At 39.4% G+C, this 27,666-nt stretch overlaps 2 protein-coding genes across 2 annotated transcripts in view; one reads left to right on the plus strand and one right to left on the minus strand.

The window, feature by feature from the left end:
* Positions 1-2,277: 2,277 nt before the first annotated feature.
* LOC117805380 lies at positions 2,278-5,472 on the minus strand. The gene is made up of 3 exons (XM_034674094.1): positions 5,280-5,472; positions 3,225-3,862; positions 2,278-3,011 (listed from the first exon to the last, which is right to left on the minus strand). The coding sequence occupies exons 1-3, from the start codon at positions 5,303-5,305 to the stop codon at positions 2,650-2,652; spliced, it is 1,026 nt and encodes a 341-aa protein (XP_034529985.1). The 5' UTR covers positions 5,306-5,472; the 3' UTR covers positions 2,278-2,649.
* A 14,001-nt stretch (positions 5,473-19,473) lies between these two features.
* The window catches only part of LOC117804661 (proline rich transmembrane protein 4), a 39,660-nt gene continuing 31,467 nt past the window's right edge, over positions 19,474-27,666 (plus strand). The window contains 1 exon segment of the mRNA XM_034672948.1: positions 19,474-19,574. The gene's annotated coding sequence lies outside the window, so the exon portion shown is untranslated.

Consider the following 27,666-nt stretch of genomic DNA (forward strand, 5'->3'; position numbering starts at 1 on the left):
TCCACTGTAGTAGATAAAACATTAAAAATTGCCTTCTCTCGTGGCCTTTTAGAGGAAGATGCATGAAAAAGTGCCCTCTGCATGCCCCACATGTCTAACAGATTAAAAAGTGTGCTCTGGATGCTCGTAAAATGTATAACACTCCAAAAAAAGTGCTCTCTGGAGTCCCCTCAAATGTCCAAAACATATAAAAGTGCACTCTGGATGCCTCTACAATGTATAAAATGCAAAAAAGTGCCCTCTGGATGCCCCTCTAATATATAAAACACACAAAAAAAGTTCCACAGTATACCCATTTGGTTCTTTATGTTATGTAATTTTTTTTACTGTAATCAATAATATATAAAAAAAAAATCATAATTCAATTTCCAGCAGAAATGGTCACATAAATATTCACCAGAATGCAGGGAATTAAGTGATACCTACTAAGCATGTTCTGATGGAGGACCCCCAAACCCCTCTCTTGTTAATGCTGCCTCAATACATTTAAAAATATTAAAAAGTGCCTTCTACATGCCCCACATGTATAAAATAAAGATTAAAAAGTGCCCCCTAGATGCCCCTGAAATGTATAACACCAAAAAAGTGCCCTCTGGATGCCCCAAAAAGTATAACATGCAAAAAAGTGCGCTGTGGATGCCTATACAATGTACATAATGCAAAAAAAAGTGTGCTCTGGAGGCCCCTACAATGTATCAAACTTAAAAAAGTGCCCTCTGGATGCCCCTTAAAATGTATGAAATGCAAAAAGTGCCCATGGATGCCCCTCAAATATATAAAACACACAAAAAAAGTTCCACAGTATACCCATTTGGTTCTTTATGTTATGTAATTTTTTTTACTGTAATCAATAATATCTAAAAAAAAATTCATAATTCAATTTCCAGCAGAAATGGTCACATAAATATTCACCAGAATGCAGGGAATTAAGTGATACCTGCTAAGCATGTTCTGATGGAGGACCCCCAAACCCCTCTCTTGTTAATGCTGCCTCAATACATTTAAAAATATTAAAAAGTGCCTTCTACATGCCCCACATGTATAAAATAAAGATTAAAAAGTGCCCCCTAGATGCCCCTGAAATGTATAACACCAAAAAAGTGCCCTCTGGATGCCCAAAAAAGTATAACATGCAAAAAAGTGCGCTGTGGATGCCTATACAATGTATATAATGCAAAAAAAAGTGTGCTCTGGAGGCCCCTACAATGTATCAAACTTAAAAAAGGGCCCTCTGGATGCCCCTTAAAATGTATGAAACGCAAAAAGTGCCCATGGATGCCCCTCAAATATATAAAACACACAAAAAGAGCCCTATAGATACCATTTGGCTCTTCGTGTTAGGTTATGTTATGTTAATTTTTTTTTTACTATAATCAATAGATTTGTTTTCCTTTTTCATAATTCAGTTTCCAGCAGAAATGGTCACATAAATATTCACCAGAATGCAGTGACCCCTCTCTTGTTAATGCTGCCTCAATACATTTAAATTCTCCCTAAACTGTGAGTACAGTCATGGCCAAAAGTTTTGAGAATGACACAACTATTAATTTTCACAAAGTCTGCTGTTTCAGTTTTTAGAATGGCAATTTGCATATACTCAAGAAGGTTATGAGGAGTGATCAGCTCAACTGTAATTAATTGCAACCATCCAAGGGCAGTTTGGTGATGAAGAGTGCCTTTTCCAGCATGATGGAGCACCTTGCCATAAAGCAAAAGTCATAACAAAATGGCTCGGGGAACAAAACATTAAGATTTTGGGCCCTTGGCCAGGAAACTCCCCAGATCTTAATCCCATTGAGAACTTGTGGTCAATCCTCAAGAGGCGGGTGGACAATCAAAAACCCACAAATTCTGACAAACTCCAAGCATTGATTATGCAAGAATGGACTGCCATCAGTCAGGATTTGGTCCAGAAGTTGATTGACAGCATGCCAGGGAGAATTGCAGAGGTCTTGAAAAAGAAGAGTCAACACTGCAAATATTGACTTATTGCATGAATTCTGTGTAATTCTCAATAAAAGCTTTTGATACTTATGAAATGCTTCTAATTGTATTTCATTATACCATAGAAACATCTGACAAAAACACCTAAAAACCTTGAAGCAGCAGACTTTGTGAAAATGCAATATTTGTGTCATTCTCAAAACTTTTGGCCATGACTGTACAGGTGTTTGAAAGGAGGTGTCCCTTTTTTCTTTTTCACCCCAGCCCCTCGAGTGGCCTGAGTACGCCACCGAGGATTCGTGTGTGCATGTTTCAACACACAGAGAACAGAAGCAGGTTTGAAACATGACATTTTTTATTGGAAATCTGAAAATATGATTTGTCACATTTTTTTCTACTAGACAGTTCTAGTGTCACGTGCAAAAATAGCTTGTTAGCAAACATTTCATGTGCAAATCAAGCATCACAGGGCAGTACCTCAGCAGTAATTGAATAAATACATTTCATAACTTAACGCATACTCTTGTTTAAAATCTGAACAAATACAAATAAATACAAATGCATACAGGAGAGAAAGTCTGATTTAAATCACACTTATCTTGATCACAAAGTTAGGAGTTGATGGAATCAGTGTGCTTTCTTGAGAATATTAAAGTAACATACAGTAACTATTCAGTGCAATCTAGCTCTCACGCCTCTCATAATTTACATTTTTGCCTTGATGGACAGAGGTTTCAGTGAGTTCAAGTATTTTTGTAGAGTAGATATGTAGTCTTCAGGGTGGCATCGCATGTGGGCAGCATGTTTGGACTCCTTCCACTTCCTGCTCTCCACAGTCACGCCCCTCTTCCTCCAGAGGTCAATACAGTTCTCCAGGGCGGCTGGGTTGCACAGGGCGTCGTTCTCGCTGAAGAAGAAGAGGGCTGGTGCGGTGATTGGGGTGTTGTGGAAAACATGGATGCTGCTGTTGTAGAAGTCTGCCGTGTAGCTTTTGAAGAGCCAGAAGTAGAGCATGGCGGCGTTTTTGACCAGGCTCTCTAAGCGGGGCACCAGAGTCTTGCCGAGGCCTGAGTAACAACAAGATGGAAGGTTAATTGAGCAATGTCACATTTGAGGGAGTATCTGGAAGAACTTATCTGTCACTGGACTGTCTTAAGTCAGCTTACAGACAAACAATCCCTAGACGACGGACAAACTGGAGCTGTGGGTCTGCTGGAAAATTAATTATTTAAAGCTCACACACACACAAATGTAACCTGAGCTGGATCACCGTCACTCACCTATAGCCATGTGCTCAAGAGTCCCAACCACCAAGCTGTCATAGATGTGTCCTATCACCCTCTGTGCAAGGCCTGCGTGTTTTTCAGGTTCCTGTGAGATGTGGGTGAGTATCTGGGTGAAAGTGTAGCCACCAATGGAGGCGGAGTGTACCAGCACCGGCCTGTCTAAGAACTGCGGCTCCTCTAGAACCTTTAACACTTCCGACCCATATTCAAGCCCCCATCGAGGCCACAGGAAATGCATGACGCTGCTCTGGACCAGGAGGACGTCCATGCCTCGCTGCATGTAGAGGTCCCTGTATTTGGCCACAGTCCCCGGCTGGGCACCGAGCCAGGCGAAGAAGAGAAGAAGAGGACGTGAAGTGGAGTCGGAAGTGGAATCTGATTGGCTGTGGGAGGAGGCACGAGTGTGTGAAGGTGAATCTGTGAGGGGGGAGGAAGGAGCGGTGGAGGAGACATCGAGGGGTGAGCTGGGGACAAGAGCAGACGTTCTATGGGAGTCTTTGGCAGGGCCTCTCTTAACCCCTGTCTCTTGTGAGGCTGCATAATAATAAATCATGCGATTTCTGATCCTCCTGGTTGCAAACTTCCCCCCATTTGTGTCATTTGCTGATGTTGTAGAATCAGTCCAGAAGATGCTGAAAGAAATTATAAAAGAAGACAGATTTAGAAAGAGGATTTATGTTTATCTATTTGCACGATCAACCCAAAATGACAGCTTGGGTTTTGCAGAATTTTTTGAGGTAATAAAGGCAAAGACTATTGGATGAACTACAAATCTATAACTTTTATTAAACCTGCCTGTTATGTTTGTTTCTTCTGGAAGAGCAATAATTTTCCTGGGTCAACTTGACCCAAGGCATATTCAATTATCCAAAAGTGTCAGAACCATATACTGTATAAGTCAGAAACCCATAAAATTCCAATTAACATTTTTTAAAATCTCATTTTTAACTCCATTACTAAACATTTAAATCAATATTTAGCGCAATGGTGTTCTTTAATTCTCACAGATCGTGCTTCATTGAGAATAATTTGCTAATTTTTCATGAAAATTCATGTTAAAGCTTGTTTTAATGTTTATTGGAAAGTCCTAAATATAAATACAATATTTTTACATGACTTAGATTTTTGTTTATTTTATTTTTCATTTTTATTTCTATTTCTTTTATGAAGAAAGGTTGATAAAATAACAGGAGACACCTCTTCTGTCACATGCTGCCCAGATTTTCATGCTGTATTTAGCTAGTTTGGAAGGTTTATATTTCCTAAAATTGACTTTTAAAAGGGTCAATTTGACCTGCAACATAACAGGAGGGTTAAATAATTACAATAAAATGTATATATATGTACTTTTGGTCACAGTTTATAGGGGACATTGGAACATTCTTCACCATGTCCTATTTACTCATCAGTTTTACGACCGGAAATTGAATAAATTCCTTCAAAATAAAATGTCAGGACATTTTTGTTCAGTTAAATTTGGTTAAAATAGCAATGATTTTCAAATTCAAAGACATTTTGAACTGTAATTAATTTCCATTAAATATAAAATAAACTGACTGGAAATGAAGAACATATATTGATATAATGATATCAACGAGTAATAAAAAAGTAGGCCTTTATTGTGTATGATATTTTGTCTGGGGCTTTCTACGTTATTTTGATAATAGACATCCTTTTTGTCTCAGTTTGACTGATTTTGACTTTCTGAAGTACATTTTCCCTTTTTATGCTCTATATCGATTTAAATCAAAATAAAGGGTGTAATGGGGTTTTTGGCTGCCATGTCACTAAAATGCATTGTAAAGGTTACTAGCACAAAAGAAAAAAAATAATCAGAAGGATGATAAAAAAAAAAACCCTGAGCATCCACCCGCAGCAGTTTAAACAAGATCAAGTGTCTATTTTTATACACATTTCCATGACACGGAATAAGAATGCAGCTCAGCATCACTCAGCCTTTTTTTTAAATACAGTTTCAAGTTCCCCAGTACACGTCATGCAGCCACCAACACGACCGGAATGCTTACAGCCCCGCATCATCTTTCTTACCCGGTGGTGAGCAGCAGGTTTCCCATTCCACAACGCTCAAAGTGCCGGAATGCCCCAGCCGGTCCTCCAGGAAAGAGTCTCCTCACGGTGGATAAAATCTGCTGTGGAGTCGGCTTCTCCGAGCAGCAGCAGCAACGTCTTCTTCCCTTTCTTCTTCGTGGGCTTTTTTTTGGCTAGCAGACAGACAAACAAAATGGCGACTTAGCGCTCTCTAGTGGGCCGGAGAGGGACCCCAAACCCTTGATGGTGTGTCAGTTTTTCTTTTCTATGTTTCGTTATAGTTGTCATTTTAATTGTGCTCTTTTATGCTTTTCTGAATGTTTCCAAAGCTTTTAATGTTTTAATGTAAAGCACATCGAGTTGCCCTTGTGTATGAAATGTGGTATACAAATAAAGTTGCCTTACCTTGACAAAAAAATGTGATAAAACATTACGTTAATAAAGATGCTATATATATATATATATATATATCTTTTTAACTTAATTTTTATTCATTTTTCTCATCAACAATACAATGTGAAAAATATGTCTTTTTTTTTTTTTTTTTTTTTTTTTTCTTTTTCCAGCTGTATTGTTACATTCGGACATTATGACAGAATCAGATAACACAAATACAATAAAGCAAAATGTCCACTCCAGAGAATATACATACAAACAATATCACACACATACATACAAGTGTAAGGATAAATGTTCGTATGAGTAAAGGAGAAATGAAAATCCTAATTAAATATTGTAATCATGAAGAAATAAATTCTAATCCACTCAGAAATATCGCGTGTCAAAGTACAGGTGCGAAGTTGAACCCAGGAAAAAGTAATGCATGACCTTGCTCTGCACCTAGATTAAACATCACTCTCTATTGCATTAGTAGAGCCAGCACAGGTCTCCACCTTGTTGTAAAAGCTTCTCTTTGGAGTCTTAATTGGTATGTAATTTGTTCCATTTGATAAATGTCCCAAACCTTCTGGATCCATATATTGTAAGTGGGAGGGTCTGGTTTCAACCAGCGTATGGTGATGCACTTCAGAAGATGCTATATTTTTAAAGCAAAAAAGTCAAAGTCTAACAAAATTAAAGCTTTAATGATCGATCAATCAATCAATCAATCCATCAAACTTTATCCATCAAACTTTATTTATAAAGCGCTTTTCATACAATGACATTGTAACACAAAGTGCTGTACATAAAAACAACCTAAAATAGAATAAATTAAGGAAAAGATCCCACCCCAGCCCGACCCCAAACCCACCACACAATCCTAAGGTTAAGAACACAATATATGCAACAATAATAATAAAAACAATAAAAATAAAAAAGAAGTTGCTGAACGACCTGAGGTAACGCTCTCATGATATCTTAATGAGGAAACACTGGAGGTAAAATAAGATGTTAAAACTCAACACAGGAAATTAAAATCACCAAAATAAAGTACATTTCTAAGACAAAAAAACCCACTAAAATATTAAACCATTAAAAGGAAATAAGATGCTATACTTAAAATAAATAAGTACATAAATAAATAAAATAGAATAGAACTAGATAATAAATGAATAAATGGATAAATAAAACTGTTATAAGAATGAAACTCAGTTAAAAGTGAGACTATAAAGGTAGGTCTTGAGTTTGCTTTTAAAAATGTTGAGTATTTACTGGTAATGTCACGGCTATGGTTAGCCAGTTTGCTAGCTAACACTGAAATGGTGACGTTTAGGATCTTATAAAGTCAAACTTAGGAGTTGGTATCACAGATAACTGAGTAATGTTTTTTGTATACAGCAGTACATTGTCACTATACTATATGAATAAACTCACTATTTAGACAACATATTCTACTTTATTCACACAAAACTGTGGTTTTATTCCTGTAACTTCAATCTTGTAATCATATGACATTATTCCTATAATATAACGACTTAATCCTCTTTCTGCTTTATTCTGGTCACATTGTGACATTTTTATAGTCCCTGAACTCCTTCTTGAAGGGTTAAAAGTTCATGCATTCTACTCAGAGTTTATCCTGGTGGGTTATTTATATAAATATAGGTCAAAAGACCTCGTGGGCAGTGGTGGCTTTAACGATAAGTCATACAGTGACGTTGGCCCGCCTATTCATCAAACATGGAAATATCAAGGGGTCATGCAGTCTTGTGTTCTGACCTACTAATCAAATAACTTCATAAAATATGAGGGCCACAAGATGGAGCCAGAGACTAACACAGCTAGTGAGGAAAAGCATGGAAGACATGTTATCTTTATGTGCAAGAATATTACATGTCTACCTGAGTGATTACCATAGTTCTATGTTCTGAAATACACAGTCAGTCATATCTTCTGAATCATTCAGTACTTGTATCCTATAATTAAGCTTGATGCATTTTGTATTATTACACTTTTGGACTGTCAAATTATGTTTGTTTGAATACAGCTTGATTGAATAGCACAGGTTTAAACAATGAAACAACCATTTTTAAAAGCAAACTCAAGACCTACCTTTTTAGTCTCACTTTTAACTGAGTTTTATTATTTTATTATTTTATTTATTTATTTATTTATTTATTTATTTATTTATTTATTTATTTATTTATTTATTTATTTATTTATTTATTTATGTATTATCTAGTTCAAATTTTAGTCACTTTTATTCTATTTCATCTATTTATGTACTTATTTATTTATTTATTTTAAGTATAGCATCTTGTTTCCTTTTAATGGTTTAATATTTAAGTGTTTTATTATCTTGGAAATGTATTTTATTTTGGTGATTTTAATTTTCTGTGGTGAGTTTTAACATTTTATTTTACCTCCAGTGTTTCCTTATTAAGATATCATGAGAGCGTTTCCTCTGTCCTATTTTACTTTGTTCTTATTGTTTTTATTACTATTGTTGCATATATTGTGTTCTTAACCTTATGATTGTGGGTGGGTTTGGGGTCAGGGCTGGGATCTTTTCCTTAATTTATTCTATTTTAAGTTGTTTTTATGTACATCACTTTGTGTTGCAACGTCATTGTATGAAAAGCGCTTTATAAACAAAGTCTGATTGATAAAGTCTGATTGATTTATAGACCAAGTAGCTATTCGTGGTTTTAAATTCTAATCAAAGATACTTCTGTTGTTCTTATTAAGCTTACAAGGTTTTAAAAACCACTGACATCAGCATCACTTCATCCCAGAGCTATAAAAGTGAGCTGTGGTTGTCATGACAGTGTTTTGTAGGTGACTGTTAAATGGCTGTCAGAGTTGTGATCGGGTCTTTCCATTATTTCACACACAAGGCAGCAGAGGCAGTTTTAGGTCATCAGCTTTTCTCTTTTTTCTCTCTTTCCCTGGATCTAGTATTTTCCACAGTCATTTGTACTCCATCAACACACATGTACGCACTTGCAGATGCTACCTTTTATTTCCCAGTGTATCTGTTTAATGTTTAAAATAGTAAGAAATACTGTACAGGGTGAACTTGACTTAAATGTAATGGTGTAAATGTTTTGCTGTGCACATGAGGATATAATAAATAGTAACTAGCTGGACACTCTCTGACTTGTGAGAGTGTCCAGCAGTAAAAGCCTGAGGTTTTCTCTGCCTGGCACAGCGTGATCATTTTCAGGCTCAGCCAGGCAGAAAAACGTTTGAGTCCCACAAAGAACCTAACCCTCAGTCTCTGTGCCATGTGGCTGTGTTATCCCCAACACTAGCTGCCCCTCTGTACCAAAACATCCCCCTTCTTACATCAACCTCCCCCATCCCTACTGATTTTCTATACACCACACTCATTACAACGAAAAAAAAAAAAAGCTTCCATCACTCTCTGACCACCCATGGCCCTCTCACCCGTCTCCCCTTCTCAGAACCTCAGACCACCCCCTTATTCCTGCCGCCCAAACCCCCTGGCCTTTCCCTTTTGCATTGTTTCACCCTGGCCCCTATTGTTCAAGCAAAAAGAAAAAGTTAGGAGTGAGGGACGGCAGGAGGGAGTAAAGAGGGGAGGAGGGATTGTCATCTCTCTGTTCTCCTCCCACATTAGGGTGTGGAATTCCGTTACAGCTTCCTGCTTTTTTTCTTCTCCCAGTCTTTCCCCTTTTACCGCTCTCATTCATTGTATGCTGTATTTTCTCCCCTGGCATCATGTGCCTCTCTATTTCATGCGTATTGGAGAATTACTCCAAGCATGTCTGAAGAGCTGAGTTACATGAGATTAACTTTTCTTTGCTTGAGTTTGTTGGAGCATGTGCAACAATGCCATGTGAGTGTGACTAAGTGCTACAAAACAGTTTGAAATGCTGGAATTGATTAGTATTGATATGCTACTTATAGGCCAAGTGTCAGGAGGGAAAACGTAAATGTATTACCTTAACCAACAACAGGAAATGTGGCAATTTGCAATCTTATGTTCAATCATGGATGGACAGGGTAGTAAATTGTAAATTAACCATAGGCAAAATAGTCAGTATATGTTCTTTTCAATCACATTTACTTCAGAGTAAATATTTAAACATGTAATCTGCTGAGTCTGCAAATGAAAACTGTAAACTAACTACACATATATGACTGAGCTTACAATTCCTGATCTGGAAGTCATGGTACAATGTACATCTTGATGAAAATAAAAAAGAAATAGCTCAAATTAACAAACATTTTGAGTAAAACCAGAGAATCAAATCCCTGAATCCATGCTCTTTTTTTCTCCATTTTGTTCGCCATCACCTCCTTAAAGGAAATATCTGTCTAGCACCTTTTTTTTTTTTTTTTTAATGTATATTTTTCTGCTTTTTTTGCCTTTATTTGATAGGACAGCTGAAGAGAGACAGGATATGCGGGGAGAGAGCGGGGGAGGAAATGGTCGCCGCCAGTAATCAAACCTACAACCACCCCAACGAGGACTGTGGCCTCTGTATGTGGTGCGCTTAGACCGCTAGGCCACCAGCGCCCCAGGCTAGCACCTTTTAAAGCTAGATTTGGTAGCCACGGAAAACTAGCATGAATTTGAATGTAGCATTTCCTCAGGACTCTGTCTAAAGGCTGATTTATACTTCTGCATTGAATCAATGGCATACCCTACGCTGGGGGGTCCGCGTAGCTCCTGTACCATGCCGAGGCCTACGTACGTAGCTGACGTGCACCTCCTCCAAAATGTAACTACCTGTAGAGCCGACGCGGACCGCAAGCCCTGTGATTGGTCCGCTCGGCGGCTTTGTCTTTCCCGTATTCACAGCACTTCCGGGATCATGTCTGTATGATAGACAGCAACATGTATCAGCTCTAGATTAACATAACACGCTCTGAAACTCTGTGGAAAAGTAAACAGAGATCGTAGCGGGACCGGAAGCAGGCGACCGGCTATCAGAAAGACCGCACTGCCCTCAAGCGTTTTGGCGGAGAATTGCTGCGCGACACGAACACACCAGCGCACAAGTATGTAGTGCTCATGTCCACGTCAGCCTCTGCTGCGTAGGGGAGACGCAGAAGTATAAATCAGCCTTAAGCCCTCCCCCCCTCCCCTCAGAGCTCCTTCAAAGATGGTCCTCAGCAAATTGTTTGTGTTTCGCACTACGTCAACTCGTGTCTCACTAAGAGGTAAGAAAACACCAAAACATTATCATAGTGAAAGTTAAAAACATAAACAAACATGAAATGTACGCGCAGGAGGCGGGAAGAACGTCAGGACAGGATTTGATTGGTTTCATAATTTGACTCCTGATGGCAGGGATTGGTTGGTGTTTTCCCAGGTTTACTCCGGCTGTAGATAGCAGCTTTTTTTCCACTCTTTTTTAAGAACACATTATGTATCGATTGCCATCGGGACATAAAGATCATTTTAACCAGTATGACAAAAACTGTATCTAAATCTGACTACCAACCCCAGCTTTAAACTGCATGTTTTCTTCTGTCGTTTGCAGCAGAAAAAGTTATACAGAGCTCAAGACAACTTTTTGGTGTGGTCCCAAAACATGAAAGTTGCCAGAGATGGAGCAAAAACAATGAGCTGAAAGACGCTTAAGTGTTTGTCACTACTCATACAATAAATATTGTCACTTTTTTAGTGGTAAGTATAAAGTTATCTGTAAAAACACATTATGAATTATCCTCTAAATAAAGCAGCATTAAGGCTGAAATAACAAAAAACATGTCACTTATTATTTCTTTATCTTGTCCATCAACTCCTCATTCCATCCACATGCTTCCATGTTTCGCCCTCCTCCATGTGGGATCTGTGATTTGCATTCATAACATGCTTAGAGGCTGTCTTATCTCATGTGTGACATCTGTCATCTGAGGGGGGAGGTGTATCACATCAATCTTCCTTATCGGTATGGAAACCATGTTAATCCCCAGTAGGTGTATGGAGCTAATGTATTAAACATTCAGTCATTGATTACAGATGGCAGGCTCACATCTCAGCGGACACCAGCAACATCTGCATCCGAATCCCATTGGAAACTGCAGGCTGTCATTTTGTGCTTCAAACAATCTGCCATATTGTTGATATAGATGTTGCACCATTGGGAGAGGAAAAAGTAGCTTCTGAGTGGTTTTTCAGTTACCCTGTATAAAGTACCAGGGGATATATGCAGGTATATGGTAAGAGTACTTCTGTTTTATCTTACACCTATTAGGTTGGTTCAGTTTCATGGCTCTCCAGATACACCAGGCATCTGTTTCAGTAAAAGATCAGAAAAACCTCATTGTACCAAAAATGCTAAAATTTAAATGGAAAAACTAGCCAGTGAATTTAGCAGCTAAAATGACATTTTTTGGTACATAAACAGATAATATTAGACTTATAATTGTCATTTGACCTATGATATTAATCCACAAGCAGAAAGACTATAAAAACACACCACACACATCTCAGGGCAAAACAGCCAACAGTGGCTAGCTAGGGAAAAGTAGGCAAAGTAAAATAGGTATTACAGACAGTTAATGTTAAGATTTAAGTTGTCAGGTGGCCATGAAAATATAACTAAATGATGTTAATTTTGTTTTGTACTTAATGTTTAAGTAGACCGTTTTATGCTATTAAGCTAGCCATAGCTAAAACAATTGACACCTATAAGTTGAGCTTCTGGTAAGTTCTGAAAAGTGACTAGTTTCAGTGTTGTTTCAAAAGCCAGCAGGTGGTGGATACAGCAAAAAGGTTTTGATAATGTATTGTCCACTATTCTTCCTGTGCTAAGGGATTAGCTAATAGCTTAACAGTAAAAAGACAGAGCTCATGGTTGTGGCCCCCAAGCCACTGCTCAGGAAGGTTGGAGATCTCCTCCTCCATGTGGATGGCTGTTCCATCTCCCCCATCTCCTGAAGTCCACAACCTGGGTAATGAGACAGTGTACTGGGCCAAAGATGACAGGTAGGAATCAATGTATTTTCCTGCAGCCATTTCGGTGGAAATGAGAGGCACAGCTGACTTGATTGACAGGCGGGAACTCTGTAGCTGTTGGCAAGGAGGCTCAAACCCCGCCTCTTTACGTCACAATCGCTTGACAGCAGCAATATGGCTGCCACTGTCGATTGGCCTCAAAACCACTTCAGAAACAAATGGGTGACGTCATGGATACTACGTCCATATTTTATACAGTCTATGGGTCAGACAGGTACTTCACTGTATCAAATGATTGGGAGTATAAAATTCTCTTAACAGCAGAAAAGGAAAGACAGCACCAAAGCTTAAATATGTATTTGGCCGGTTGACTGAAACATTACTACAAGTTAATTCTACTCTTGAGCTATCTGTAGGATGTGTTTGTAAGAAAGCAGTCTTGTGGCAGCATGTTAGCCATGCCAGCATACCAACAAGTGCACTCACACATATGCACACAGCTATACTTATAAGCTAGCTAGAGCAAGTGCCTGCTTTATTTTAACATAGCAGTATGTAGTGAATAACACAGACAATCAATTTGTTCAAAGTAGGTGAGCTAGCAAGCTGCTCTAAGTTTGGCCATAATTGCGAAGGCTTGAAAATTAACATAATGGTTTCATTAAGTATTGTGTGATGTGTTATAGGAAAAACAATGACAAAAATGTTTATCCAGAGGCCGCTTGATGCAGACGATTTGCTCTCCAAGGTCATCTCTGATCCTCATCTACCAGCCCTAATCAGCCAAATCAAATCTGTGGGGGCGCAAAAAAAAGATACCGTAACTTACACACAAAGACACAAAGACACAAACACACACACTGGGAGGTTGCAATGCACCTCAGGAGTCAGAGACTGTGAATTGGATTTGTCCTCATGTCAGACTGTCCTTATGGATTACTTTTTTAAAGGGCATATTTATACTATGGCTGCTGTTGCATATTACAACCTTGATTAATGACACTCAGACTGTTTTATCTAATATGCATTACAGACTAAATGTAGATGTTTATAAAAGATATTGCAGCTACACCCCGCAGATGCATAAAAATGTGACAAAAAATTAAAGAAAACTGCAGAGAGAAGACAGATTGTTTTTGCATCTAAAGTTTTGGGGACGTTTGGGGTCACAACCTCGCTGGCACTATAAAAAGACAGCAATTGGGCCCAGGGGCAGGATCTATATAGATGGCAGAGCCAATAATCTATTGATAGAGTTCATTGTGTGGTTTCAAAACAAAGAAATCTTCACAATCTGCCATTGTCTGGCACTTTCCGCGAGCTGGAGCCAGCATACTCTGCAAGCAGAGGACATCAGTATTAAATCCTACACATGCACACAAAGACACTGCCTTCTCAGTATTCTCCAGAGGATGCCAATCTGCTTCAGTGTCCTCAGAACGCCAGACAGTACTGAGAAAGTACAAGAGGTCCCTTTAACACACGGTAGTCTTGTGCCATTAGTCACACTGATAACACAGGAATATGTGTAAGAGTTCATGATGCAGTCCACAGAGGTTATCTTTAGAAGAGCTGGAGGAGTGCTTCCGGTAGTACATCGAGATACAGGAGCTGCTCTGATGATTGCATTAGAGGCTAAGCTACCTCAGAGACCATGGAAATAATTAATTGTTATATAGTTTAAAATAGCCATTATTATTTTTTTATCCACAGTTTTTTATCTTGCGTAAAAAATGTTGGAATATATATATATAATATAAAACGATAAGGAAATATTCCAGTGTTCAGAATTTCACAGAGACCAAATAGAAGTTCTTTAGATGTGTTACAGGCCAAAACACAGAAATATTGCGTTTATTACGAGGTAGAAAAAAAAGAAAGAAAAAAAGACATATTTGAGAGACTGGAAATAGGAAGAATATTTTTTGGCAGAGTTTCAGTGAATTATAGCAAATCTAAATGCTCTTGTGGAAGTTTTTGTTCATCAATAATTGCATAATTTGCTTTTTTTATGAGTATTTCTGTATACATCTATATTTTTATTTATCTAATTATTCTGTTTCTGAAATTTGCATGTACAGAAAATGAAAACTATATCATGGAATTTGAATATATTTTTCTTTATTCTAGCCTCTTTTGGTCAAAGTGTTGGAAGTCCAGTGTTTAATTTTCATAAAATAGTCTCCCACTGGTTACTTGATTTGTATTAATACAAAGGCAAATAAATGTAATGATATTAATACATAAAAAACAGGCCTGATTCTATTTTAAGAACAACATCAACTCTTGATAATAATCCTTTCTACTACTGAAACACTCATCCCATGAGCTCTTGTTTTTTGGATGAGTAAAAATACCAGCTTACTGTATCCCAAATTCCTAAATCTTTAAGACTGAAACATTCAAATCTGACCTGAGATCAGAGTATAAGTAAGCCTTATCTTTCCTATCTCCTACTTTTGTTGGAACATTAATAACCAAAATGATTTCACTTCCTCTGGGTTTTAAACTGAGGTCTAATTGGCCACCAGATCCATTTCATTTGCAGTGCATTATTCAGGTTACCAGGTTGAAGCTGTGTGCCCTGGAACCTGTATAGAAAACAGCATAGCTCCACACCAGGCGCTGGCTGTTTTCGAAACGGCCTGCTACATACTACCTACGACTGTAGTTGGCAGTAGGTACTGCCTACTACATACTGCACTTGACTTAAGTATGTAGTATGACTGTTCTGTTGAATCTATTATGCAGTATGCTGAGGCAGACGTCACTGGATTTCCGGTTTCAGCATTCACTTATAATTTAAAAAGCTTAGAAGTGGTTTGTATGTGATATAATAACAGTTATCTCCATTATTTTTATCACAGTACCGTGGCATTTATGTACACTATTGCTGAATGTGTTATGTTAAGATAAGCACACAGCAGTTTTGTCCAACAGACGGGGTCTTTGAAAGGACTCCCTAAAAAGTCCATCAGACGCCTGCAGCTCATACAGAATGCTGCTGCTCGAGTCCGAACAAGGACCAAAAAAGTAGACCACATTACTCCAGTTCTTAGATCCCTACACTGGCTTCCTGTCTGTCAGAGAATAGACTTTAAAATCCTGCTGATGGTTTATAAAGCACTGAATGGTTTAGGCCCAAAATACATTGCTGATCTGCTACTACTTTATGAACCACCTCGACCTCTGAGGTCATCAGGTACTGGTCTGCTTTCAGTCCCTAGAGTCAGAACGAAACATGGTGAAGCAGCGTTTAGTCATTATGCACCATATATCTGGAACACACTCCCTGAAAGCTGTAGGTCTGCTCCAACTCTCACCTCTTTTAAATCAAAGACTAAGACTTTTTTATTTACCTCTGCCTTCCTATCTTAGCTCATTTTAACTCACTTTAAATTAAAATTTTAATGTAATTTTTAATATATTTCTAATTTTCCTTTTCTTTTCTGTTTTATCATATTTGTCATTTTAATTGTGTTCTTTTATGCCTGTCTGAATGTCTCCAATGCTTTTAATGTTTTAATGTAAAGCACATTGAGTTGCCCTCGTGTATGAAATGCGCTATACAAATAAAGCTGCCTTGCCTTGCCTTGCCTTGCCTTGCATAGCAATGCTGATATTACACACAGGTCTAGCAAGGTGCGCTTGTTGCTCACATTATAAATAAAGTGTTTAGCCATGTAAGGCTATGAATTGTTAATGTATTGTGTTTTGGGAAGCTTTAGTAAAAATGCAGCAGTATGAATTCTTAATTTAGCAGCATTTAAACACTCATTATTGTGTGTTTATTTTGAGCTCAGACTGTAAATGCACCGTGCACATGAGTTAGTGTTAATGTACTGTTAACCACTGTGCGTGCACTGTTTTATGCGGACATCTTATTTTAGCTTGATTTACTTTTAGTTCTATGGTGCTGGAATGAATGTAAGAGGTGGAAAACATTTGCACCCTTCTGAACTCTGAGCTATTTCTATTGGTAGCAAGAGCTGCCACACAAGGCTACAGTTCAACATTCTACCATGAATGTTCCGTATCAAATATGTGTTGCTTTTCATTGGAGAGGTATAGTTTTTTAAGCTTTTCAAAACCCGTAAGTCGGGGACTGTTCCTTCAAAATGTATTTTGGAGGACATATTCTGTGTCAGACTCAGAGTATGAAATCTATTAGCATATGCTGTCTTGACTACTTTTCAAGGTCAAAATAACAGATTATGTATTCCAGGTGTTGAGGATGTGAGTCTGGAGACAGTGTGTCCAATTCAAATCCAATTATTCCACATAAAAACATAACAATGTCTTAAATTCAAAGCAGAAGGAGCAGCCACGTACCGAGGAAACTAGTCTTTTATCTCACCGGGGTAAAAGTAAAGGTGGTAAGAATAGCAAGCAGAGTCAAGGTCACACATGTTATTAAGGGCGATCTTGCCTGTGCCGGCGGGACTGAGCAGAGCTGGGGAGGGGGCTTACATCACAGGCAGGACCGCTCAAACAGCATTCAGGAAATTACGTTTCCTTTTACAGGGAGTTTGCTGATTGTTTCTATATTTGGGAAATTCCTGGGGATCATAGAAGAAAGGGAATGGGGGAAGTTGTTGTACGACAGTAACACTTGACATAGACCGGACAACTTAGATGTAAACAGAGATAAGCTAATGACAAAATAATGATTCAAACTGTGTTAAAGGTGAGTCTCATTAACCTTATGTTAACTCTGTAGGACATGACGTGAGTTGTTTTGTGCTTGGGATGGATGGGATTGAAACTAATAAAGCAGATGTTAAGTGGATGTCTTATTTTTGCTGCTTTGTGTACCAAAGAGTAACATTAATATTGGACAACAGTGCAATACCACTTTTCAGAAGTACTTTGTATAGCTTGTAGCATAGTAGAGAGTAGGGCATAGGGAGATTGGAAGAACATTACCTCGACCACTCTTTGCAAAGGCCAATCTTGGGACCCATTGGCTATCCTTAAGGTTGATGTAGCCAATGGTCAGGGTATTTGGTGCTTCCAGTGTAGCCAGCACTTAACTGGGTAAGTTAAAGAAGTTCCAGGCCAAGACTTCCTTCTTCATGTATTTGTCATTGTTTACGGTTAAACGTCGGCTAAGATGTAAAAATGTAAGTGTAGTTGAGAGACAACATCTACAACTGGACTGTTCCATTACTGTATTAGAACCAAGGTACAATTTGATTAATACTTTGTGTAGGAGCCAAATTTGGGGCTTGTGAGGCAAAAACTATCTAGCGGGTGTCACTATACAGTTACATTGATGCACTTTATGAGGTGTCAAGGGGTGCGAGACAGCATAGCGCATCGTTTTTTAACACTAGGCTAAGCTATGCTAAGCCATGCCATACCTAACACACCTCGCCAAACTTGCCATGCAACACCATGCCTCATCACATCATGCCAATCCACGCCACGCCTTGTTCATGTTTCCCCACCAAATGAAAACCAAAGTATACTTACTTAGTATACCTTAGTATAAAACCTGTCACGATTATATCAACTGCGAACACCAATAAAAATACTTGATAGCTACCAGCCTATCAGGCCAAGACTTCCTTCTCCGTGTACTCGTCATTGTTTATGGTCAAACTGCAGCTAAGACATACAAAATGAAGTGTGATTGAAAGACAGCATCTACCACTGGATAGTTCCATTCCTGCATTAGAACCATGTTGTAACCTCTGGTCTAAAAATACGAGTCCAATGCAGAAGTGCTAAAAACTGCAGTTCATCGAGGATCCGCTTGAGGCTGGCTCCGGAAGTACCGGAAACCACATACACACCAATTCAAAAAAGTCGATCTTTACAGCAGAAATAAACATGTTTACAGCCTGGTACAAAAGACGAGTGTAGTCTGGATAGCTAATTTCTATATCGGCACACACTGTACGGGGGGTGATTTTTTTTTTAACGCAGCAATCTCGAAGATATTGAGATTTCAAGTCTTCCAATGAGAGGCACAGCTGACTTGATTGACAGGCAGGAACTCTGTAGCTGTTGGCAAGGAGGCTCAAAGCCCGCCTCTTTACGTCACAATCGCTTGACAGCGGCAATATGGCCGCCACCGCTGATTAGCCTCAAAACAGCGCTTCAGAAACAGATGGGTGACGTCACGGATACTACGTCCATATTTTATACAGTCTATGGGAATATATGTTAAATTGAAATGCAAAAAAACCTGTTAGCAGCCTGTTGCATCATAGCCCAAATAGTTTATTTCACTTCAGTACTATCTCTGACAAGAAAAATACCTTACAGCTGTTTGATATTTTGCATTGGCCAATACAACTTTAAGGGGGGGGGGCATGGCCACCCCTTGAAATGACCCTGGAGCCACGCAGTTTCACTTTGAAAGACTGTGGTTTTTAAAGGTATGGGATGTAATGCTCTAACAAAAGTAGTGCAAAGTTGTCATCTACATACAATTGGTCCAAATATAGCGCTGCACTCAAATGTGACCACCATATAGCTTGTTTGTGTTTGCAAATCCTGGCGTGTAAAAGCTGCGCACGCAAAATTCCAGCATGCGTGTTTGCATAAGCGATTGTATCCTGATGCCTAACTCTGTTTCCCCAGTGTCCGCAGCACTGGCTGATCTCCTCTAATGAACAATTTGCTCGCTGAGGTGTGACCACTGGCATTGTGACGGGAGCCACACAGCAGTGGACTATACTGATGCAGTGAGCGAGAGAGATAGAGTCGACCGGTAGAGAGAGAGAGGGAGTGAGAGAGAGAGAGAGAGGGAGAGGGAGTTAGAGAGGGAGTAAGAGAGAGAGGGAGAGAGGGAGGGAGGGAGGGAGGGAGGGAGGGAGAGAGAGAGTGGGAGGGAGAGAGACTGGAACTCAATTCCACACAGACGAACCTACAGAGGCTCAGAAAGACGGTCTCTCTCCTGCAGCACACACACACACTGACACACACAGCTGGATGTGGATTCTCCATCTTATTCCATAAATCTGAAGGTAAGGAGCTAACATGTTGTTTTCTCTGCCTGGACTCTTAGCTATACATCCCTCCCTCTCTCTCTCTCCCTCTCTCTGTATGTAATCAGCTGTTTTGCAGCCAGTAACAAGGATGTGTGGGTCTGCCTGAAGTATGTATGCTGGTACACATTAAGACACACTGTGTAGCTGCAGCTTTAAACACACTGACACATATATACTGTATAACATATGTGAAAGGACTTGTTTTGGGGGCTAAGGAGACCAGATGGAGTCCTTGAGTGTAAAATCGGTGGAAAACAAGAGATGTGTGTATTTGCAGCTGTATCTGTGAGCATGCCAACCTCATAGAAATATGTTAACATCTGTATTTGTCATCAATATCTGTCTTGGATTATGTTAAAACATCCTCCCTTTTCAGGATGAGGACATTTAGGGTATGTGAATGCATGTGTGTGTGTGTTTTGGTGTCAGCAAACCAGCAAATGTTCCCTGCAAGCATGTGTGTTTGTGTACGTGTGTGTGTGTGTGATTGCCTATTTGCATGTGAGTGGAGCACGCTCTCACATGCGGAACAGTGGAGACCAAAAGGTGCTCAAATCCGCTGGATTAGTGCGACGTCTTTGGCTTCAGCTGTCACCATGGCAAAGGCAGCCGGTGGAACGCTTGTGTATTGCAGAGCGTCCTTTATAGTGAGCAGGCTCAGTGCATTCATCAGCTGCAGGGGTAACACAAGCATTAGCCAGGCACAATTAATGTTATTCTGAAGCATGGGGAGCGTGTTTCTTGAGTGGTCAAAGTGGGGGTTTTAAAAGCAGTGAGGTTTACGAGGCTTGGGAGGTCACAGAAAGATATTACATTTGAGAGAATCAACAAGTTTTGACATGAAATGTCTGGACAAGTCCAGAGGAGGTGATTGTTGTGGGAGCGATTCTGCATGTGGGATTTGGATTTGTACGACAGCTTTTCGAAGAATCACAGAGACAAAACCCTACAGACAAGAATAGCCAGGCATTATCTTGTTTTTAAGTAGCATGACTCAGGACAGTGTTTGGTTGTAAATCCTGCTGGACGTACGAAACCTGTGAAGCAGTTCATTTCGACTCATGAACAGATGTTTGGTCTTCCCTAACATCGAAAAGCAGCACTCATTGAAGTCAATAGTGTCCAGTAATGTCCGGGGACCACTGACCTGCACTACTTCTATCTGTGAAGCTGTCCTTCATAACTCTGGTAGTGACTGGACACCACGGACTAACTCATCACAGATGAGGAAGCATAGTGCACACAGAAATTGGTGTAACTAAAAATAGAATCAAATTCACCTGTTACAAGTTTTGTATTGTTTAAATCTGCATTCAGCTTTGTAGTCTGATATTATGTGATGCTTTCTGGCTTTGAGCAATAAAAGGACATTAATACTTCTCTCATATCCTTCTGCTGATCATTAAGCTTAGCATAAATACTCAAAACAGCTAACCTTACTCTAACATCCCTAAAGTTAGCTTACTAAAATATGACATTTTTTTCATTTGTGTAAAAGTGTGAAAGTAATCATTGCTGTAAATTCCCCAAAATTCAGAACCAGAAATCCAAAGGTAGTGAGATGATCTTATGGGGTTACGATTGTTGCCAAACAATTTGTGATCGTGTTGGCAGATCTTCAAATATGCAAAAAGATCAAAAAAATATAGGAAGATTTAGAAACATGTACAAGATCAACAAATGTGTAAAAAGATCCCCAAATCTTTAAAAAGATCACCAGAAGTGTAAAATAGATCCAAACATGTATATGAAGATCTACAAGTGTGCAGACATATCCATACATGTGTAGAAAGATCCACAAATGTGTACAAATATATACAAATTTGGAAAAGATCCCCATATGTGTAAACAGATCCACAAATGTGTAAACAGATCCACAAATGTGTAAACAGATCCACAAATGTGTAAACAGATCCACAAATGCGCAAAAGATCCACGAATGTGAAAAAGATCCACAAATGTGAAAAAGATCCACGAATGTGAAAAAGATCCACAAATGTGTAAAAAGATCCACAAACATGTACAAAGATCCACAAATGTGTACAAAGATCCACAAATGTGTACGAAGATCCACAAATGTGTTAAAAGATCTACAAATGTGTAAACAGATCCACAAATGTGTAAACAGATCCACAAATGTGTAAACAGATCCACAAATGTGTAAACAGATCCACAAATGCGCAAAAGATCCACGAATGTGAAAAAGATCCACAAATGTGAAAAAGATCCACGAATGTGAAAAAGATCCACAAATGTGTAAAAAGATCCACAAACATGTACAAAGATCCACAAATGTGTAAAAAGATCCACAAACATGTACAAAGATCCACAAATGTGTACGAAGATCCACAAATGTGTACGAAGATCCACAAATGTGTTAAAAGATCTACAAATGTGTAAACAGATCCACAAATGCGCAAAAGATCCACGAACGTGAAAAAGATCCACAAATGTGTAAACAGATCCACAAATGTGTAAACAGATCCACAAATGTGTAAACAGATCCACAAATGTGAAAAAGATCCACAAATGCGTAAAAAGATCTTCAAATGTGTAAAATATAAATTGTGATTGTGTTGGCGGATCTACAAATATGCAAAAAGATCCAAAAATATATATAGGAAGATTTACATTTATGTACAAGATCAACAAATGTGTCCAATACACAGAAGTCTTCAGTCAGAACATAGGCAGTCCGTTTAACATGACTGTCATTACACCTCTGCTCTTAAAGACTCACAAAACTGTGTAGTGATTTCTGAATTTACAACACAATCTATAAATGCATGCGACACGGGTTTGTTTGCCCCGAGCTGAGGCTCACAGTCTCACTGTGTCAGTCCAGCCTTACTGGTAACTAATGAAAAAGAACATCACAGTTGTCTTTAAACGCTTGATTATGAAACAATGAGGGAGACAAGTGGTTAAACCAAAGTCACTGCTAGCTTACTGTGCCATGTAAAGTGTCCCATAATGCTTTGATTTGCTGTGGAAAGCATTCTGCAATCAAAACAAATCACTTTGTGACTTAAAAAAAAGAGTGTTTGTACTGGAAATAATTGATTACATTCAAATTGCTGTATTGATATGACACGAAATACATCAATCTTTATGGATGTAGTTGTGTTATGCATAATGATGAGATGAGTCAACCGTTAAGTGAGTCCTGGAGCTTGGGAGAGAGGACATGAATCACCTCAACGAATACATCTTCTGTGATTTTGTTTATCTCCTCAGCTCAAAGAAGGTACACGATTTTGCCATTACTAAAATGACATCTACATACGTAGATCGACAGAAGGATAGCCAGACACTTGTTTGTGAAGTTAAGCTCCCTGGCACTTCACAAAGCCCTTCAAAATGTGCGGCTTTTTGCAGAATAAATCCCTCCTGGCTTTAAGCGGCCTGTCCGATTGAATCCGTGCAGTATTGACATCCCTGAGTCGCGACAAAGTCAGGGGAGGACAACAGCACAAAGCCATAAGTTGACTCCTTAGATGGAAGATTTAAGCTACCATTTTTTAAGAGCTGCAATCAAAAAACACAGGACTACACATCACGTGGGAGGACGTGCATGTAAATACCAGCGCAACATATGACCCTGGATTTAATAATACAGGGGGTGAAAACACAGGCTCGTAAATATGCACACCCACACGGCAGAATAAAACTTTCACCCAGAGCAGTGGCCATTTGCAGGAGGTAAATTACTCCATTATGCTGTACGGTGTCATTGATCCTCCGAGCTTTCAGTGCTTATAGCTGGTTATGATGTTGGCCACAGTCAATTCATCTCCATTTGTGACTCTCCCCTGCGTTTCAATCACTCAGCAGTGACACACACCTCTAAATCAGTCACTGAATTTACTATTGTTATTATTTATTTACCACTGACTTTAAATCTTTCTTTATTTCTCCCTTCCTCTTCCCTTGTTATCTTTCTTTTATTGTTAGCTTTGCCACGCTGGCCCTTTTATGATCACAGAGGGGCTTGTTAAACCCAAATACAGCTGTCAGGTTCATGCAGAGTGAAGGTATTTCCATTGAGAAACATAGAACAGCAGGTTGAAGGATGATTGAGATCAAGATGGCTGATGGTCCAGAGGGAAGAGAGCAAGTTACACACACACACACACACACACACACACACACACACACACACACACACACACACACACACACACACACACACACACACACACTGGCTAAATTGAAAGACAGGAGTCTGTTTACAGAGTTAATGAAAGAGGCTCTGCAACAGACTAAATTGAGCATTAGGGGAGCTGCTGCAGAATTGCCCCTCCTGGAGTAAGAAAACCACGACTGCAAGTCAATACGGCGTCTTTTGTCTCCCGCTCTCTCTTTCTTCTATTGCCCTTGTCTTTTCTGCTCTCTGCCCTTCTTTTCTGCCTCTCCTTCTCTTTGCCCCGATCTCCGCTCCATTGAGCTCCACTACAGTGGCAGGCCCTGTCTTTGTCAGGAGCAGTGAGACAAAACGCCGGCAAAATAATGGAGGGGGACTTGTAAATTCCCCACAGACACTTTTTATAGTTCCTTAGTTTCCACTTGCTCTGCTGCCTGTCAAAGCAGACAATGCCTACACTAACAGGCATGCATCTGATGTGGTGACAAGGGGTGACAAGAAAGTTTTAGGCATAAATTGCTTTCATAGAACGGAAATACAGTGATTGTTTTTTTTTTTAGAGAGCAGGAAAGACATGTAGCAAATGGTCGAGGTTGAGTCCAACCTGCGACCATTGCGACAAGGACTATGGCCTCCTTACATGGGGCGCCCAAATTTATTTTTTAGTGAAGAAAACAAGTGATGAAGTTGTCAATGCAGGAATCTAAATGTTCTTATGCCTATAAACCAAGCGGCAACCTCCGGTCTAAAAATATGAGTCCAATGTGGAAGTGCTAAAAACTGCAGTTCATCGAGGATCCGCTTGAGGCTGGCTCCAGAAGTACCAGAAACCACATACACACCAATTCCAAAAAGACTATCTTTACAGCAGAAATAAACATGTCTACAGCCTGGTACAAAACACTAGAGTAGTCCGGATAGCTCATTTCTCGATCGGCACACATTGTAGGGGGGGGGGATTTATTTCTAACGGGGCAATTTCGAAGATATTGAGATTATGAGTCTTCCAGTGAGAGGCCCAGTTGACTTGATTGACAGGCGGGAACACTGTGATTGTTGGCTAGGAGGCTCAAAGCCCGCCTCTTGACGTCGACAGCAGCAATATGGCCGCCACCGCCGACGATTGCACTGCACTTCAGAAACAGATGGGTAATGTCATGGATACTATGTCCATATTTTATACAGTCTGTGCTATAAACGTATTGCTTACACAAAGGTTTTTGTTTGCAAATTAAAGCTGGACTTACAAGACACTACAAAAACAAAACAAAATAGGAGCAACAACATCAGAAGAAAAAGAAAAAAGAAGAAAGAAGAGCAGTTAAAATACTGCACAAGTCCAACAATGACCTTAAGTAATTCAAAAGCACAGTGGTACACTTTAGACATTTGACAATGATAACAATCACTCAGTCTTAATTTTCAATCACTTTAAAGTTATAATTCACCTATTGTATGCATATTTGCACATTTTATCAGACATCTGTAACATCGACTCTCTTTCCATTTTCAAATCCCTTCTCAAAACACATCTTTTTAAACTGGCATATTCACTCTGATTACACCTTTTCACTGCACTGTACCTTGTTTATTTCATTTATTATTTACGCTGTATCATGTCTTATTGATTTTATCAGACAAATTTTTGTATTGTTCTTTTTAAAAAAAACTGTGCCCTGTAAGGTGACCTTGAGTGCTCTGAAAGGCACCTTAAAATAAAATGTATTATTATTATTATTATTATTATTATTATTATTATTATTGTTATTATATAACTAATTGTATACCAACGATGTTAAAAAATAAGGCCAATGTTGAAGTGCAAAAAACTGCAGTTCCTCAAGTGTCCACTTAAAGGCTGATTTATACTTCTGCGTTGAATCAACGGCGTACCCTACGCCGGGGGTCCGCGTAGCTCCCGTACCTACGCCGAGGCCTACGCACGTAGCTGACGTGCACCTCCTCCAAAATGTAATTCCCCGTAGAGCCGACGCGGACCGCAAGCTCTGTGATTGGTCCGTTCGGCGGCTTTGTCTTTCCCGCATTTACAACACTTCCGGGATCCCGGACATCGGCCGCACATCGGCCATGTATTTCATCTCCTCCTCTCTATTCTTCATGTAATCATGTCTGTATGATAAACAGCAACATGTTTCAGCTGTAGATTAACATAACACGCTCTGAATCTCTGTGGAAAAGTAAACAGAGATCGTTGCAGGACCGGAAGCAGGCGGCCGGCTATCAGAGAGACCGCACTGCCCGGCGGAGAATTGCTGCGCGACACAGACACACCGACGCACAAGTATGTGGGGCTCATGTCCGCGTCAGCCCCTGCTGCGTAGGGGAGACGCAGAAGTATAAATCAGCCTTAGGGCTGGCTCCAAAAACCCAGGAAGTCCTATTTAAACCTCTTTTATATCTACATTTAACATTTTTACACCCTGTTACAACCTAAAAAAGCTAATTTCTTTATTTTTACTAACTGTACAGGGGGTGAATTTTTTTTAATACATTGTTACGATTTTAATGGCTTAGATTTAAACAAAAAAATTGCATAATTAGGGGTGTCGCTGACTCAACCGACAGTTGGGTGTGTTTCAGCTGTAAAAGCCTGCCTCAGCTCCACCTCTTTGCCTTTGTCTAGATCAGCAGGAAGTCAGCTGGAGTCAGCATTTCCAACATGGCACCCATCATAGTTGTGCTTCAAAAAGCAATGAGTGGAGTCACAGAGACTAAAGCTGTGTTTTAAACAGTCTTTGGTTTTAAAGGGGGTAAAAAACTGGAAGGATATTCATCATGTGAACATAAACATGACTCTAAATACATGCTTTGACAGCTAGAAGTGTAAATGTTGAAGTTTTTGCTGACACATTCCCTGTTATGACCCTGAATGGGGGAAATATGCTCATGTTGTAAAGGTTTAATACAAGTAGAGAAACAACCACAGACTGTATAAAACGTGGAGGTAGTCTCTGTGACTTCACCCATTGGTTTCTGGAGAGATGTTTTGAACTCTTGGATGGTGGTGATGTAGGAGCAAGCGGCAACCTCCGGTCTCAAACTATGAAGCCCATGCGGAAGTATTAGAAACTGCAATTCATCGAGAATCCGCTTGAGGCTGGCTGCAGAAACACCAGAAACCACATCGACGCCAATTAAAAAAAGACGATCTGTGCAGCATTAATAAACATGTTTACAGCCTGGTTCAAAAAACCTATTGGCTCTACGTAGCTAATCTCTCTATTGGCACACACTGTACGGGGGGTGATTTTTTTTCTAATGCGACGGTTCAGAAGATATTAAGATAACGAGTTTTAGCCCAAATAAGGACATGACTGACTTGACTCCTGGACGGGAACACATAGCTGTTGGCTAGGAGGCTCAAACTCCGCCCCTTTACGTCACACTCTGCCTGGTTGAGTTCCGCATTTCCAATATGGCTGCCTCCGACGAATGGCTTAAAAACTGCACTCAGGAACAGATGGGTGACGTCACGGATAGTAAGTCCATTATTTATACAGTCTATGTGTAGGAAATGCTGACTTCACCCAACTTTGGATCAATGTAGAAACAAGCAGAGGCACTCTTTTAGCCTTGTTGGTAAGTTTAATGCGTGTTTTGGCAAACTGTTTTGATGTCAGTCCAATGACGCTACTATTCAGGTCGTTTCTACACATGTCTTTGTTGCACCGGGGCAACAATTCAGCACCCTAAGAGGTGGCGTTTTGGCTTTAAAACTCACATTGGATGGAAAAGAATTGGTGTTTTTTCCATTCTAAATGCAGTCAATGCTGTTTTTTGGGATACACAGTGCTATAAGATGAGAATTATATAGGAGTAAAAGTTAAATGTCTGACAGAAACCTGTCACTGATGAGAGTTTTAAACAGTAGATGACTCTCAACAGAGAAGCAAGGAATTCTCA

The sequence above is a fragment of the Notolabrus celidotus genome, chromosome 21 (genome assembly GCF_009762535.1).
Source record: "Notolabrus celidotus isolate fNotCel1 chromosome 21, fNotCel1.pri, whole genome shotgun sequence".
Lineage (NCBI taxonomy): Eukaryota > Metazoa > Chordata > Actinopteri > Labriformes > Labridae > Notolabrus > Notolabrus celidotus.

Excerpts from the sequence above, each read along its gene's own strand:
- LOC117805380 (XM_034674094.1), bottom strand. The coding sequence starts at position 5,305 with ATGGGAAACCTGCTGCTCACCACCGG. Across the intron at positions 3,863-5,279 it reads AACCTGCTGCTCACCACCGG|CATCTTCTGGACTGATTCTA; the intron begins GTAAGAAAGATG and ends AATTTCTTTCAG. Across the intron at positions 3,012-3,224 it reads TCTTGAGCACATGGCTATAG|GCCTCGGCAAGACTCTGGTG; the intron begins GTGAGTGACGGT and ends GTTGTTACTCAG.